The 17364-nt window shown below is 45.5% G+C and overlaps 1 protein-coding gene across 2 annotated transcripts in view; it reads left to right on the top strand.

Moving 5' to 3' along the window:
* Positions 1-17364, top strand: part of LOC114140289 (IQ motif and SEC7 domain-containing protein 2-like) — a 121714-nt gene that overhangs the window by 5502 nt on the left and 98848 nt on the right. For both annotated transcript variants that reach the window (XM_028010063.1, XM_028010064.1), the window contains exon 2: positions 377-1807. In XM_028010063.1, coding sequence (XP_027865864.1) covers positions 1119-1807 — 689 coding nt within the window. In that variant the 5' untranslated portion in view covers positions 377-1118. The remainder of the gene's footprint in view (positions 1-376; positions 1808-17364) is intronic.

Here is a 17364-nt window from a genome sequence, read left to right as displayed (position 1 = left end):
TTTTGTTCAGGTTGAAGCCCAGATTTGATCATTTTTCTCTTAAAAGTGAACAAACTGAAATTTGTGACGTCCGACATCATCACATTTTCTTTTTTTAAATGAATTTCATCAGATTTTAAAGGTGCAGTATGAATATATTTGACACTGATGTAACGATGCACATGAAGCAGGCTGAAGTGGAGCCGGGGCGGCGTGTGGAGATGAATAGTGATGGAGAGATGGAGTGTAGGAGGAGGAGATGCTGGTTTTATGAGGAAGGAACAGAGGGATGAGAAAAGAAGAGGTGGAGTGAAAGAAACGGCTGTTTTCTGCAGGTCTGATCTCTGATTCTGCTTCTCATCTGCGTTTTCTTCCTTCTTCCTTCATGTGACTGCAGGTGGAAGGATGTGGAGGGAAGACCCCGAACGCGTCCTGGTATCCATGGAGACAAGCGGGATCTGAGGTGGTCGGCGAGCCTCGGGGATCCGGTCCGGCTGCAGGATGGACCAGGCCGGCTCTTCCTTCAGGAGATGAGTTCTGAGTTCTGCTTTTCCTGATCTGACTTCGCTCTGAACCGTTGGACCGTCACAGCAGCGCTCCGGGTCCCGGGCCACCATGAGGCTCCGCAGGGAAGCCGGGGATTAGGTGGTGCTGCAAACGGTGCGCCCTCTGCAGGATGAAAGAGGAGCTGCGGACTTTGTTTCAGCAGGTGATCGGGTTCCCTGACTCGGGGCGGATTGATCCTCCGGTCCGTCCAGTCCGGCTGCTGGAAGCTGAAACTCTGGATGGAGATAAGTGAGCGGATACAGATTTACTGAGCAACAGGAACAGAACCGAACCGCTGAGGACCGAGCTGTGAGATCTGCTCCGGTGGGACGGCTGGGCAGGGAATGCTCCACCACTCCACACAACGCCCCGACTGGAGCGCACAGGGCGGGCATCCATCTTGATTTTTACATCAGAACTCAAAGAGGGACAAGTCCTCTCCCCCCCACTCACCTCAGGTGGGGGGGAGGGTGAAGTACTTCCTGTCTGAAGGTGTAGGCCTCAGGGCCTCAGGGTGTAGTTTAGCTTGTAGAGTAGGCTTTCATTCCTGGACCAAACCGGACCAGCCAGAACCGCCTCTGTAATCTGAGGTCATGGATGCCAGTCAGGGTCCGGGTCCAGGGAGTCCGGAAAGCCCCAACCGGGCTGTGGAGTACCTGCTGGAGCTCAACAACATCATCGAGAGCCAGCAGAAGCTTCTGGAAACCCAGCGGCGCCGAATCGAGGAGCTGGAGGTCCAACTGGATCGTCTGAGCCAGGAGAACAAAGACCTGCGTTTGGATCGGCAACCCGTCGCTCCGCCTCCGCCCGCTCCTCCTCCTGAGCCTCCGCTCCCACCTCCTCCCCCGCCGCCGCCTTCGGCCCTCGCCACGGCAACCAAGAACCATCACCACCACAACAGCCAGGCTCCGCCCCCACCTCCCACCTCCATCCCACTCCACCACAGCCACCAGTCCCACCAGTCCCACCAGTCTCACCACCACCACGCCTACAACAGCACCCCCGCCGCCGTCTCGCCTCTGGCCTCTGCCAACCCAACCTCCATCTCTATACCGACCCAGATCCCGGCTCCGGCCTCGCCCACCAGCCCAGCGCCACCGCCGCCGCCTCCCATCCCGCCCAGGGACCAGCCGCGGGCCCACAGCCGGCTGACCCGGGTTCCCTCCACCAGCACCGGGACCAACACCAACTTCGTGGAGAAGGAGAAGGAGCGTCTGGAACGCCTGCACCGAGCCAACGCCTCCAACAACCACCACTCCCACACCCTGCACCACCAGAAACCGTGAGTGTTTCCGTGTGTTTACCAGAACCAGAGAGAGCGAGAGGAACCGGAAAACCAGACGCACCGACCCGGGCCCAGTTAGCCGCTCTGAGTTAATCACTCAACGATATTTCCTCTTTAAATGGCCGAAATCGTCTGGTTTTCTGGGTCTCGTGCTCATCTTTGATCGCTACTAACTCTGCAGCTTCCCTGACAGGTTCTGTGTGTAAAGATGCTTTAAACTTCCTTTTGTTTTTCTTTGCTTGATCTCCGCTGGCCAGAAACACTCAGGCAGCGTCGGTTGGTTTGGAGAAAACGATTGCATAACTTTTTAAATGGCTGCAGGAGACGAGCTTCTATCCTAATTAGGAAAGTGCAGTGTGGCTGTTGTGTGCATGAGTGAGAAATATTCACTGCACAGGTTGAAATTTACAAACTGCAGCAGATCATGATGTGTGAAAGTCTGCCAGACTGGTTCTAATGCTGAACCGGTTCCTTCTGTTTCCATCTGGGATCCAAATGCGACGTAACAAAGGAAAGACGGGCCAGATGCAGCGGTGGACACGGCTAACTTAGAAAACGTTTAGCTTCCCTAAAGTTAATTTTTACTTTTAAGCCCTAAAGTACTAACTTACTTGGCTGTTTTGCTGTGGGGAGCATCACTAGCTAAAAAGTTAGCTGTGCTAACCTTTTAGCACTAATCATAAACACAGGTTCTGCTAACGCTAAAGCAGAAGTTAATGCTAGCATGCTAATATCAACCTTGTTGATGCCCACCACATGTCAAAGACACAACTTTGTTTCTTTTTACTTTAAAAAACAGTCAAGTAAATGAACCTTTAGAAGCTAAGTGTGCTTAACATTTTTGAAGGTAGCAGAATGCTAAAGTGCTAAAAGAAAAAATTGCTCCACTATTGGCACATTAGCTGATCAGTGCTAATGCCACCACAGCCCATATGTTTCTGTCATTAGTGTCATTCAGTCAGCTCTGCTTTTTCTCCTTTTGTTTTTCAGTCCCTCCATGATCTCCTGCATGATGCATAACCTGAACAATGTACGTTAAATACCTAGAATATCAGAAAGTACTGACAGCACAGAGTACTTATGTTTTACATTTTATTTACTTTATTATTTTAGAGAAGCAGAAATATAACAACATGATATTAGCAGGTCAATTAGTTAGGCTATCTGCTCCAATAGTCTGCAGTCAGCTAACGGTCTTTAGCTTCTGTAGTGCGATGGCCATTTTTCTTTGTTGTGATCGTATTTTTTACTGTGAAAGACTGAGCATGACTATTAGGCAGTGACATCTGTGGATTATTATGGGATGTTAATGATTCATAACAACCTGTTCATGTTAGCTAGAGCTTCATAATACTGACAACATGAATGTTTCTCCAGATCACTGGAATAAACGACTCAAAGACTTGAGACTTGACTTGGACTTTCCCCTTGAAAATGTGAGAAGACTTGGACTTAGAAACTGACTTGAGAACATCTCTGAGTTTTGGTAGTCTATATCTGGATGGAAGGAAATCTCAGGCGGCTGGTTTTTGCCAGATTTGTTGCCAATATGCCACATCAAACAAGCAAAGTTTTGGGTTTTCCTTGATGATATTCTGAGCAGAACCAGATCCGCTGGGACTGCAAAGGAATCGACTGTGAACACAGTGAGACTCGTGTGTTTTAAATCTTGATGTTACACTGGAATTACTGTTTTACAGTGTTACTACGTAGAGACTAATCATTGATCATTTCAAAATAAAAGCTAATAAGATGAGTTCAAAACCAGAATTTTTTAAAGGTTTTGTGCGTTTCTGTGCACAATATTTAAACACTTTGTAAAATCCCGCCAACATTTGTGAAAAGCAGCTCATATTTTAACATCAGGCTCAAAAGAAACTCCCAATCTGGCAACACAGAGGGTACTGAACGTTTTAGTGCCCGCCGCTGGTCAGGTGGTATTTGTTTGGTCATGTGATGCAGCAGAGGATTGTAGATGTTTAACTGGAGAAGAGAAGAAATGTCAGTGGTTCTGCTTGTTTTGTTTTTTTATGTGTTTAATGGTAAGGAAATGTTTACTGGTAAATATCTGTTATGACATATCCGCTTTCAATACTCTGTCATTTATCGTGTCGTTCGGCCACTGATAATAACCGGCCATTTATGTGAAAAAGTGTTTGATTGGTGATCGCCGATCACTGTCTCTTGTTGCGATCATATTTATCTCACTTCTCAGCCTGCGTGTGCAGCTCCTCTGCTCCTTCCTTCACACTGCGCAGCGCGCCGCAACAAGTCCGGCGTGAGGAACTTTAACGCTCTGAGAGTTTGCGTGTTGCGGCGGAAAATTACGTCGGGGGTGAAGCACATCAAAATGCATCAACACGACGAATCTAATATGGTATTTAAAACACAAGAACTTGACGGAGTTTGGCTTCATGGAGGCTCAACGCAGGGAAAGAAGGACGTCCGGAGCGGCCGGACAGCAGGTAAAGCAGCACAGCTGCTAACACGATTAGCATCACGGTCAGAAAGCTAAACAAATAACCCGAACAATAATTCAAGTCTTGGAGCTGCGGAGTGAGACGCCGGTTCTGCTCCCGCTGTTGGACCGCTGCTACTGGTGGTGATATTTCACAGACGGAGCGCCGGCGAACTCTCACACCAAACATTTGCTTAAAGCTGCAGCAGGTAACTTAAAAAAAAAAAGATTTTATATATGTATTAAAATATGTCTAAATTAGGTGACAGTTAATTTTTTCATTTTGCCAGATAACATTGTATTATTTATACCTAAACCGAACAATGAACAGCCATTCCAGACGATCGGCAGAAATCGGCCTCATAGATGATCGGTATCGGAATCAGCAGTAAAAAACCTGATGGGAGCATCAATAATAAATTTTATATCACAAAAAGAATTTCCTTTAGCTTTGTCACGATAAATTACAATTAAGGACATTTAAAGAAAAACAAGAGCCTCCTTATTGTCAGGATTGTTAGTTTTACTATTTCCTCCACTGTTTGTTTTAAATGATCAATAAATACCAACAAATTTGGAAATACAGATACTGTGTGCAGTTTAGTGATTCCAATGACACTTTTTATGTGACTGGTTTCCTGCAGCGGAACAGTAAACATGGGAATGTTTCTCAAAAGGATCATTTGTGTTTGTGGGGCTGTAATTGCTGTGACACACATTCATACAGCCACCTAAAAAATGAGTAATAGTTCTTATTGCCACTTTTATTGTTATCACAGCTGGACCTCAAAATATTGTGATAAAACTTTAAATCCATATCAGCAACACTATTCAGAAATACAGAAATATTATCTTTAATACTGAATGAGGTGAAGCAGGAAGTTTTCTGTAATGTGAGCGAGAGCTGAAAGGACTCTGTGTCCTCGCTGCGCTGAGAGCTTTTCCTCACCCAGACCGTGTTTTTCTGCTAACTGGTAACACCGACTGGCTGCTTGTGGGAAGCACTGGTCACGGCAGCCTCTGTTGCTAAGCGACAGTGGAAAGCCGGTTTGGAGGACGGCGCTCTCACCGGCAGCTGAAATGGTTTTAACCCCGGCTGGCGGGTGGAGCGTGGCAGCAGACACGAGCAGAGAGCGAAGCTCCCGATGGAGCGGCAGGGCGAGCGAGCGAGCGAACGCAGCAATGACTCAGATTTAACGCCGCTGAGAGCCGGTCCAACACGGAGCTGCTCGGGTTGTGACTCAGATCCTTTTAGGTTTGAGTCAGGGAGTGTTCAGGTTCAGCTGGAATCATGTGGGATAAACAAAGTGACCTGAACCTCACTCATGATGTAACAGCTTCTGAATGTCAGAGCTTCTCACACGCCTTTTACCTGTCGCCCCTCCAGCTGAGAGCTGCGCTGGAGTTTCAGAAATCCACGACAACTTGACAACAAGCTGAAGCAACTGTTACAACAGAAATCTTAAAAAAGATTTACAATGCCTCATACAGTATCTGTCTAGTAGTGGGTAGAGATCCACTGATCCGATATTAATATCTGTATCGGTTCTGATATTGAAAACAATTTGTCTGTCTGTCTTTGTCTTGCTTTATTATTTATTTCACATTATGAATTCCGAGTTGAACTTTCTGAACCATTTGAAATAATGCTTGCTGATTATTTGTACCTTTGACTGAAGCAGTCAAACTATTGTTTTTGCAATAAAGAGTGAGATAAACCATGAGGGGAAGAGATCAGGGTTATTAAGCTGCTGTATTAAAGCTTCAAAATAACCTTTAAAATCTCTGAATAATCAACAAAAACTTTTCATAAACCTCAAAAACCCAAACTGGGCTCCATGTTGTCGACCCAACCTGAGCCTCTGGTCCTGTTGACCCGCTCTGTGTCCACGGCGCTGACGCCTCGTCCTCGCTGCGCTAATGATGCTAACAGGACAGAAAACGAGCCCAGTCAGCGGCACCACGGGCCAGGTGTGTGAGTGTGTGTGTGTGGGTGTGTGTGTGTGTGTGTGCATGTGGTTTCACCTCTTCTCTCCAGGGCCCTGCAGACAGTCGGACCTGGCTGACGCTGCACAGTTTGGGCTTCCTCAACTTTCCAGATCTATCCAGTTCAGAAATCCAGTAAATCCAGTTCAGAAAGTTGAAACTGTTGTAAGATGTACGGATGTTGTACCAAAAACCCCAGAAGAAAACAAGATGAAAACCAGCGAAGAAGACACTGAACGAAGTTTCCTGGAAACAAAATGGAGAGGCGACAGATTTTAGCAGTGGGAGGATTTTTCTTTTGTCTTTTCGATAAAGACCACAAAGTATTTCTCCTGCTAGCGCTAGGCTAACACGTTTGTTTTGGTTGTATTTACCCAGAATGCCCTGCTCTGTAGTCCACTTCCTGCTTTTGGAGCGGGTTGCAATCTGCTTGGCTTTCACATATGCATTCAAACTGAACCCGAGTTCACTTCAACCAGAGTTTGTTTTTTTTTTTGTTGGTTCGAGTCACATCTTCCTAAACGAACCGGACTATCCAGGCAGACGGACTGGAGTTGGATTAAAACCAACTGGAATTGGATTAAAGGGAACTGCACTGGTCTGGTGTGAACACCCTAATAAGAGAAGAAGGGTTGACCAGAGAAATGGAGTTGGTCTAGTTAAAGGTTTGTTCTCTCTTCCCTTTATCTCTGGATTTTTTAAATGAGCTTTTTATGGTTGGAAATGAATCCTAATTGTTCTCCGTCGTTCCTTTAATCACCTGCCGCTGGGTTTAAACGCATCGTTTCTACCTCCTGACACTTGTCCCCTCCGGCTCGCCGTACTCGGCCCGTCCAATTAGGGCCGGGTTAGTCGCCATCTCTGCTGTTGATCGATGGTGTGATCATTCAACATTTGACCTGCTTGTTAACACACACACTCACACACACACACGTCAGCGCGTCTGCCTGTTATATTTGGCAACATGGAAACGAGATGTGCTGCCGGTGGGATGAAGGGGGGAGCTGTGTCGTCATGGCAACAGCTCCTAAGGAGGAGAGGAAAGCGCTTCATGGTTTGATGACAGCGGGCGCGCTCGACTCTAATCCCGGCTGACGTCACTCGGGATTTAATCCGTCTCCTGATTCCTGCTGGAATCCGGACCGGGTCAACTCCAGACCCGCCCAGCTCACCGGGACCGGACAGGACCAGATGGATTAGGTCAAAGGGCAAGGTGAGAAGTTTACATACTCTGAGTGAAGAGACACATCTGCCTTTTTAACTCACTGTCTGGAATTAAATCAGACCAAACTTCTCAAAAAAAAAAAAAAATTATTTCCATTCTGTTTATTAAAGTCTGTTCTGGTCCGTTTCTCCTGACAGAACCGGTGGAACCGGGTCGGGTTTGTAGGCCGCCTCGATCAAACGTTTTCAGATCTGCCCACAAATTATCTACAAGATCGAGAATTTATCTCTGCCACACTTAGAGCGATGGGACCAAAAAAGTATCGTAATATAAGCTTCATATTAATCAATCAATAATTATTCATCATTTCTCTGTTATTTGGTTAAAAGCTAAATGTTTAGCTTGCTAACAAAATATTCAATCTGACTGAAATTAATGAATAGTGTGGAGAAAATAAGATTAAAAAATGAACCTGAATTATTTTCTCGGACCGACTAAATAAACCAAATTATTTCTGTTCATATTTGACTTTAACTTTACTAATGGCGCCCCATAAAATCTGACAAAAACTCCATAGTTATTTATATTTTATATGTAAAGCTAATATTATTTCTTTCTAATAAAAACTGAGTGGATTGGTGTGAAATTCTAGTTAATGGTTGTCATCACTGTAGTCAGATGTTTAAGTGTGTTCCTTTGTAAATGTTCTGGCAACATGAATTGGGATTAATCAGCGAGTGGAGTCCGGCGGTAGCGGCAGATTGTTGGCAGCGCCGCAGCAGAACCCAGATGGCCTGCAGCAGCGTTTGGCGGCAGCTGATGTTGAGATGTGACTTTTCTTTTAGTTTCCACAGAACAGCAGATCCAGATGCAGCGCGGCAGATGTTCTCGTTTGGTGAGTCAACAGAAATTTGAGCGATTTTCTAAAGCTGCAGCGTCACAGAATAGAGTGGAAATGATACTTAATAAAGTCCTGCAATGCTTCAGACATTTGATTTCAACATCCATCCATCCATCCATTATCTGTTCACCCTTGTCCCTAATGGGGTCGGGAGGGTTGCTGGTGCCTATCTCCAGCTACGTTCCAGGCGGGAGGCGGGGTACACCCTGGACAGGTCGCCAGTTTGTCGCAGGGCATGATTTCAACATAAAAGTTTTAATTCTCAGGTTGGAATGATTAAATCAATTTCACAGGCTTTTACAAATCAGGTACAAAAATGAATAAAATCTCTGGAAATAAATAATAGAAATAATTACCAGGGATGCAAGATATATCAGTATCAATACCGATATCGGCCGATGTTGATCATATTTTAACATGTCGGTATTAAGTAAAGCTGGGCTGGCATTAACAATTGATGTTTATTTCCATATTGGTTCAGGACGTTGTTGACATTTGTTGGTATTTGTTTGGTCATGTGAGGATGATGAAGGATTATCAGGAGTTTAACTGAAACAGTTTGGGTGATTTTACAGGGAGTCAAACATGAAGAGACATGGAATCGTATTTCCCTACATTGATTAGCGACGTGTCGCTAGTTAGCGACGTGCCGTTGCATAGCGACGTGCCGTTGCATAGCGACGTGTCGTTGGATAGCGACGTGCCGTTGCATAGCGACGTGCCGTTGCATAGCGACGTGCCGTTGTTTAGCGGTATCGGCCCAAATTTTCATATCAGTGCATATCGCTGTAAGAAAGGCTGCCATATTTCCATCCACCGCACCAATCAGTTTCAATCATTTATTGGTCCTGTGGAAAAACTGATATTTTCTTTAAGAAAGCTCTCTGGTTGCTCTGGACAGAACGTGAAACATGTAAGTGGAAAAAGGAGGTTTGGTAACTCTGCCTAAACCATGATGCTCTGAGGTTAAAGGTTATGTTGTTAAACTCCTGACTGTCTGTCTATGTCTGGTTGGTGATTTGTTGTTTCTGCAGCGTCTGTGTCGGCGCTGTCCCAGGGCCGCGTTGACCTGAAGGTTCGGTTCAGATGTTTACTGTAACTGTGATAACCGACCAGAACATAGAAAGCTTCTGTATCGGAAAATGTCTGCTGCTTCTCATCGCGGCCTGATGACATCCGAGGTAATAAATCTGCTGCATAACCCCAGAGGACGGTGGCAGTGCATGATGGGAAGGGAGCCGCCGGCAGTCCCGTGCAGCGTGTTTCAGAGACAATCTGCAGAAATGACTGAGATTGTGATCCAGAGACATTTCCTGCTGCCTTCCCAGAATGCTCTCTGCTCCGTGGTTGTGCGGGGCGACAGACAGAGCAGGAGTGATGTGGGAGTGCGAAGTGCCAGCGATCGCTGCAGAACATTCTGCTCCCTTTTCTGGATCTTCCCACATGCATTTCTCACTTTACAATAACTGAACATCTGATGGTGTTTTTCTGCCTCTTCACTGCAGAGATGTTCAGTTCTGGACCGGGCCGAGCCGTTTGGGCCGGACGGAGCCGTCTCCTCATTAAACCCAATGAAACACGGCCTTCTGCAGAGCTCCAGCGCTCACACAGCCAGTACAGAACAAAACACAAAGAAAATGGAGCCATTATCTCTGAGTGATGAAACTTTCCTTCGATAGGCGGGGAGGATAAAACTTGGAGCTGTGTGGGCGTGTTGCTCCAGGTTTTGTGGAATGGAACTGGTTTCCAGAAACTAAATAAAGCTTAAATTAAAAAGGATTTAAATAAAATATGACTCGTTAAATGTTGTAATGGTAGTTTTACATCATGTCTGTACTCATTTGCGTTGGTATTGGATAGGCTAGCAACTAGCATGGCGATGCTAGTCACCCATAACTTTCTGTTTTTAAACAAAACTTTACCAAGGAAAATGGTTGTCATACAATCTGTGCTTGACATTCATTAGATGTATTTATATGTTATATTGACAGTTTACTGTAATCCAACATGGCAAAACTATTAACATAATGTATTATGGATTCATCAGATGGCACAGAAACATTAAAACATAAAGGACCGTTTTACAGTTCATATGCAACAAAAGTTGATTTGACTTTAAACTCTAACATGGTGAGAACATCCAGAAAAACACATGTGCCTCTTTAGCCAACCAAGCTAACAGGAGATATTCTGAGGTACTTTCCATCTGAGGCACATTGATAGAAAAAAACTAAATGCTTGAAGATGCTACATGCTAGTTGCGCTAATGCTAAAAGGCAATGCTTGTCAACAACTTATGAAAGTCAGAAAAACTTTTGGATCTGCAGCACTGAAGTGGTCAAACTACACGATAACATAAGCTAATGCTACCTGTTAGCTTCACAGACAGAAACATCCTGGCGGTAACGGGCGGTTTGGTTCTGGGGAACCGAACCCACCTGGAGATGCTGGTCAGATGGTCAAATCCACTTTCAAAAGGTTTATGTGACCCGGTTCTGCCTCAGGGTTCTGGAAAACCTTTACCAACCGTAAAACGTCCAGATGTTCACCTCCATTTTTAACTTTAGACCAGTGGTTCTGGTAGAGGGAACCCCCCCATGTTGCAGTCCACCTTCACTACAGTTTAGTTCATTCTGTAGTTCCTCTCACTCTGACGTTATGTAATATAGAAACGTGTTTCTGTGTGTGTGTGTGTGTGTGTGTGTGTGCGTGCGTGGAGGATGAAGCGTGTAGCTGCAGCAGCGCCGCAGGCTTCTTATTTAGAGCTGTACTGTACAGCTTGCTCTGCACCTGCCTGTGTGTGTGTGTGTGTGTCTGTGTGTGTACTCCCTGCAGTGTAAGTAAGAGTGTAGGTGAAGGGGAAAGTAGGCTAGCTGATATGAATAGAGGGGTGATGAATTAGCTCTCAGAGCCGAGCTGCAGATTGGAGACCCATGGGTCGGGCTTGGAGCGGAGCGGAGAGACGCTGAGGCTGATGCAGACGTTTACAACCGAGGGAGGAAAAAAGAGGAAGGATAAAGCAGGGCTGCTTTAGTTTCCTGTTGTGGAGCACCAAGGCTGACGGTGAAGCCCCCTGGGGATCTGGAGGGTCAACTTCACCTGCCTCAGCCTGTGTTTCAGATTCAGATCTGTGGATATTTAATGTAAATCCAGACACTGAACAATTCAATGAATATAAGAAAATGATGTACCTGCTTCAAGGACTTTTACTCTCCACTAAAGGAGATTTAGTCTGTTTGACTCACAAACATTTAGTTCAGTATTTCTGACAGTGACAGTAAGCAGAGGTGTGACCAAGTCACTGTGTTGCAAGTCTCAAGTAAGTCTCAAGTCTTTGTCCTCAAGTCCGAGTCAAGTCTCAAGTAAAGACAGGCAAAAGTCGAGTCAAGTCTCAAGTCAGGAACCTTTAATTTCAAGTCATTTCGAGTCGTTTTTATTTTATTTTTTTTAAATTTGCAATTATGCATAAAATTCAAATAATAGACCATTTGTTCGTTTTAAAATATGTATTTATCTCAAATGATAGAACATGTGTAGCTGAACACAAAGTATAAAGAACATTTTTAAATTGGACCACTTTATTGCCCAGTTCTGTTAAACTTGATATTCAATAAAAAAAGACGAAAATGCTGACATTTCCACAGCACAATACAAAGAACCATAACAGCAGTTTTTTCCTCTTTTCTCTGACCTGTCAAAACAATATATTGTCAATATAATTTCCCAACGTAGATGTCTTCAAATACACCAACCATCCTTAGATGATACTAGACCCGGCTCATCATCATGATGGGACAGAGAGACTCTGTTCCCTGTGTTCAGGTCCAGAATCTGCTTTCTGTTCCGGAGCCCCGCTCACTATCCACCGGCTTCCTGAGCTAACACGGTGCACATTATTTGTGGAGGCATTTGAAGGACCGGATTTATGGTAAATAATCACCAATTTAACCCGGAGTACACATGCTAACACGAAGTTAGCTAAAGTCAACTATCTTACAGCAAAAGAAAAGCGCCACCTACCGATCTTTGTGAAGCTTCAAATGCCGGACAAAGTTGGACGTCGTGGCATCTCCATCCGATATTCTCTTCTTGCATGTTTTACAAGTTGCAGTTCGTTTTTTAGTCGAAAGTTCATAACCTACGTAGCCAAAAGAAATTACTCGCGGAAGCATATTCGAGCGGTTATTTCGTATTTCGTTCCCTGAGCTCTGTAGCTTTGCCGCGTTTTTTTAAACGTCCAAATCCTGTTAATTTGATTGGTTGTGCTGCAGCTACGTACACATACATACATAAGGAGAGAGGAAAACCATAGTGACGGTCTGCGCATATTGATACGGAATGAGTGACATTAATTAATGACGCCACTTTATAAATAATGTGTTTTAAATTTTAAGACTTTGAGTAAAAAGTATCAAATCTTTTCAAGTAAACAGCTTCAAGTCGAGTCAAGTCCCAAGTCAATGGCATGAAAGTCAAAGTCAAGTCCGAGTCTTTGAGCATTTTTTCAAGTCAAGTCTCAAGTCGTGATTTTAACGACTCGAGTCTGACTCGAGTCCAAGTCATGTGACTCGAGTCCCCACCTCTGACAGTAAGATAGAAAGAAGGATGGCCAATCCAGCCCTGTTTAATCCACTTTAATCCAACTCCAGTCCACTTTAATCCAACTCCAGTCCGTTTGTCTAGTCGAGGTCCGGTTCGGTTGGTGAGGTGTGAATACTAATTGACCTTTGACCTCTGGTCCTCCAAACCTGGTCTGGTTCGGGTTGAATGCACATGAGAACGCCAAGCGGACCGCACACCGCTCCAAAAGCAGGAAGTGGACTACAGCGCAGGGCATTCTGGGTAAATACAACCTAAACAAAAGGAAATGTCGTTAGCCAAAGACTAAAGAGAAATCCTCCAACCGCTAAAATCTGACGCCTCCATCTTGTTTAGGATATGTAAATAAACATGTTGGTACTTCTGAGAAGAGCTCTGTGAGGGTTTTGCATAAACCAGCCAGAGAGACGTTGATGAAAATTCAAAATATAATCTTAATTTATTAACAAAAAGAATCCAAAAATGATAAATTGGGCCCGAACTGAGGTCAACATAACAAAATACAACTCAAGTGGTAACAGAACAAACTCAAGCACAAACTGACCTAACAAACAACACATGAGGGGAACTTAAATAGTGGCTGATCAGACCATTAACACACACTAGGGGGTAATTAAACACACAAAAACCTAACAAATATTGGTCAGAATATTACTAAATCTATAAATGAAATAAATATCAGAATTTAACTAACTTTCCAAAAGAAGAAACATTAAATAAATGGTCAAATTAATCTAAAGACCAAATTTCCCCCTCCCCTGGTGAACAAATGGAATGGTCCGCTGAGGAAGTTTGACAACCATATATGGACACCAATCAGCTGGAGCTCATCTCTGATTTTCAGCCACAGGTCCAGAGGAAACTGGTAACTCAAAAGAAAAATAATTAATTTGTTGTATTTAACAAAATATACAAAGAACTGACACATAAAGTTAACTAAATGGGTGCACAACAAATAGTTAACTAAACAGTCAGACTAATGAAAACAAATTTAAAGATAAAAATCTAAACTACTCACTAATCAATACATAAAGTAATATTAAGGGAAAACAAAAAACCATTACCAACAGTGTCTGCTTGTGACAGTCGGGACAGCTGTCACAAGCTCAGAATCAGGATGTGACAGAAGAGGTCAGATAAGAGCAGTTTCTCTGGATCTGGGAAGGAAAGGTGAGACAGTTTCCTGGTTTAAAGACAGAAACGTCTTTGTGGTTTTTAATAAATTGCAGCGTGATTCATTCCTAAACTCTGTGACTCTACAGAGTTATGTAAGGGAGTAAAGAGGCTGCAGCCACGCACCGTTTACACCGACAATTACAACAGAACGGCCCGTCCCCTCCGTCTCCAGGACGCCCCCTCCGTCTTCTCCGTCCCCAGGACGCCCCCTCTGCCCCCTCCATCTCCAGAACGCCCCATCCGCCCCCAGGACGCCCCCTCGATCCCCTCCGTCCCCAGGACACCCCCAGGACGCCCCCTCTGCCCCCAGGATGCCCCCTCCGTCCCCAGGACACCCCTTCTGCCCCCTCCATCTCCAGGATGCCCAATCCGCCCCCAGGACGCCCCCTCCATCCACTCCGTCCCCTGGACGTCCCCTCTGCCCCCAGGACGTCCCCTCCGTCCCCTGGACGTCCCCTCTGCCCCCAGGACGTCCCCTCCGTCCCCAGGACATCCCCTCCGTCCCCAGGATGTCCCCTCCGTCCCCAGGACGCCCCCTCTGCCCCCAGGATGTCCCCTCCGTCCCCAGGACGCCCCCTCTGCCCCCAGGACGTCCCCTCCATCCCCTCCATCCCCTCTGCCCCCAGGACGTCCCCTCCGTCCCCAGGACGTCCCCTCCGTCCCCAGGACGCCCCCTCTGCCCCCAGGACGTCCCCTCCATCCCCAGGACGTCCCCTCCGTCCCCAGGACGCCCCCTCTGCCCCCAGGACGTCCCCTCCATCCCCAGGACGTCCCCTCCGTCCCCAGGACGCCCCCTCTGCCCCCAGGACGTCCCCTCCATCCCCTCTGCCCCCAGGACGTCCCCTCCATCCCCTCCATCCCCTCTGCCCCCAGGACGTCCCCTCCATCCCCTCCATCCCCTCTGCCCCCAGGACGTCCCCTCCATCCCCTCTGCCCCCAGGACGTCCCCTCCATCCCCAGGACGTCCCCTCCGTCCCCAGGACGCCCCCTCTGCCCCCAGGACGTCCCCTCCATCCCCTCTGCCCCCAGGACGTCCCCTCCATCCCCTCCATCCCCTCTGCCCCCAGGACGTCCCCTCCATCCCCTCTGCCCCCAGGACGTCCCCTCCATCCCCTCCATCCCCTCTGCCCCCAGGACGTCCCCTCCATCCCCTCCATCCCCTCTGCCCCCAGGACGTCCCCTCCATCCCCGCCATCCTGACGCGTTCAGCTGCGGTTCGGAGGGAAACATCGTGTTCAGTGTGAGGTTTTCACCTTTTGGAAACAGTAAATTGACTGTGAGCTGAAGCCGGGGCGGATCTATTTAAAACAGCCCCTGTTACCGTGACAACGCGTTTCTTCATTTACACCGTTGCCCCTGACAACACGGTTGGCGCGGCCTGGTTTCTGGAGCAGCAGAAGCTGCAGCGGCGGTCTCTGTTTCGGTCCCACTGTCGCTGAATCTGTCAGTGATTCTAAACTTTCTGCAAACATCAAACTTAACCGACCTTTTATTCAGCAGAAAAACATCTTTATTTTTAATGGATGCTGATTCTTTTTGTTTTTTTGTCTTTTGCTAAACCAACAAGCCTGTGTGGAAAAGTAACCCTCCTTTCTTTAATAACTTGATGTGAGAATAGACAGTAACGTTTTGCAGGAGTAGTTTTTACTATTTCTACTTTATTAGCATAAAGTAACACGACTCCTGCTGGAGTTTGGTCTCTGACGACTTCATGTCTTCCTGTTGTTTCCTTAATGATCCATCACACTTTAACCAGAAATGCATCAGAAACAGGTTGTTAAAGTGGAGCTTCTTGTTTGTTCAGCGATGTGGACAGATGGACACTAGGTGGTGCTAGAGCGCCTGGCTTTTTCCTCTTTACAACCAAAAACCCTTTTACAATCATTGTTTTGTTATTGGGGGTTTTTCTACACAGCATATTTTATTTCTGGAATTTTCAAGAAATAAAATCCATCTACTAAACATTTTATTTAAATACATAAATAAGGCCAAATCATCTGAGTAATGTTACAATAAAATAAATGTAATAAAGCTCTGTTCTGTAGAGTTGCATGTAGATGAAGTTGTACTTTCTATTTCTGTGTGTAAAACTTATGATAGTATTTTAATATGTAAATAATATTAGCAGGTCTCAGGGCTTGTAGCTAATCTGAAATGTCTGGATCTTTGTGGCAGATTTAGGGAAACATAAGTTTATAGTGCAGAGGATATTCTGTGATGAACTCTCACTCTGCAGCTTTTCATAATTTGGAAAGGAGAAATTTTAATTTCAGCAGAAATTAAAATCTGATCCGTTCTCTTTTTCAGTGTTTTTATTCAGAAGATTTTCCAGCCTTAATGGCTTGAAAAAGGACATTCCACAGCACCTCAATAAACTTTGACTAGGCCCATTCAAAACAATATTTAAATTTCATTGTTTTTTTTATAAGTTTTGAAACATTTCAGCTTTTAAAACGTCTCATTAGATTTGCTACCGTAAGATGACAGCATCACAGACTCAACAGGAAGCTGCGTGCGTTCAGCAGGAAGTGGACAGCGGCTGTATTCTCTGACATCAGGGTCACATCAGTCCTGCAGCTGGTCGGCATGGCGATGAAAGCTGAGCCTTGCAGCGGATCAGCAGGCTGTCGCTTCAGATGGGATTAACTGGAACGAGAAACATTTCTGCTGCTCTGTGCAAACATAACTTATAGATGGACTGTAATAATTTACATCATGTTGATGGAGAAACGATTAAATCTGCATAGAAAGAGAAATACAGGCAAAGTTAGAAAAAGCTTCAAGCTTTTTTTTAAATCAATGACAGAGTCCAGATTTGGCAGCTGATGACCTTTAGACGCTTTCGTTCTAACCTTGAGTTTTGGCTTTAATTAGCTGCAGAGCTAAAAGCTAAAGGCTAACGAGAGCAACAGACTACAGAGATGTTCAGACTGAACAAATAAACAGATTTCTGTTGGACTGAAATTTACACCAGATTTCGGTAATAACAGAAAAGTAGTTAACACAAAGAAACAAACGGTCACCTGCGTCGCTCAGGTGTGATTCTGTTCCGTCACAAACATTTTCAGATTTCTGTGTTCGCTTCTTTTTGTAGCTTTGTGGTTGGATTTAACTTGGATGTCTGACTGGGCTGACCTTTGACCTGTACTTCCTCTGAAACCAGCTGAGAGGTTCTGTGGCTGCTTTCTGTTCGGGCTTCATGTCTGGCTGAAAAATCCTCTCCTGTTTCATCCTTTGATTCTTAGCAGGAACATTTAAATATTCATCTT

The sequence above is a fragment of the Xiphophorus couchianus genome, chromosome 24, assembly GCF_001444195.1.
Source record: "Xiphophorus couchianus chromosome 24, X_couchianus-1.0, whole genome shotgun sequence".
NCBI lineage: Eukaryota > Metazoa > Chordata > Actinopteri > Cyprinodontiformes > Poeciliidae > Xiphophorus > Xiphophorus couchianus.
The sequence above is the reverse complement of the archived record's forward strand: the minus strand, read 5'-3'. Positions and strand labels throughout refer to the sequence as shown.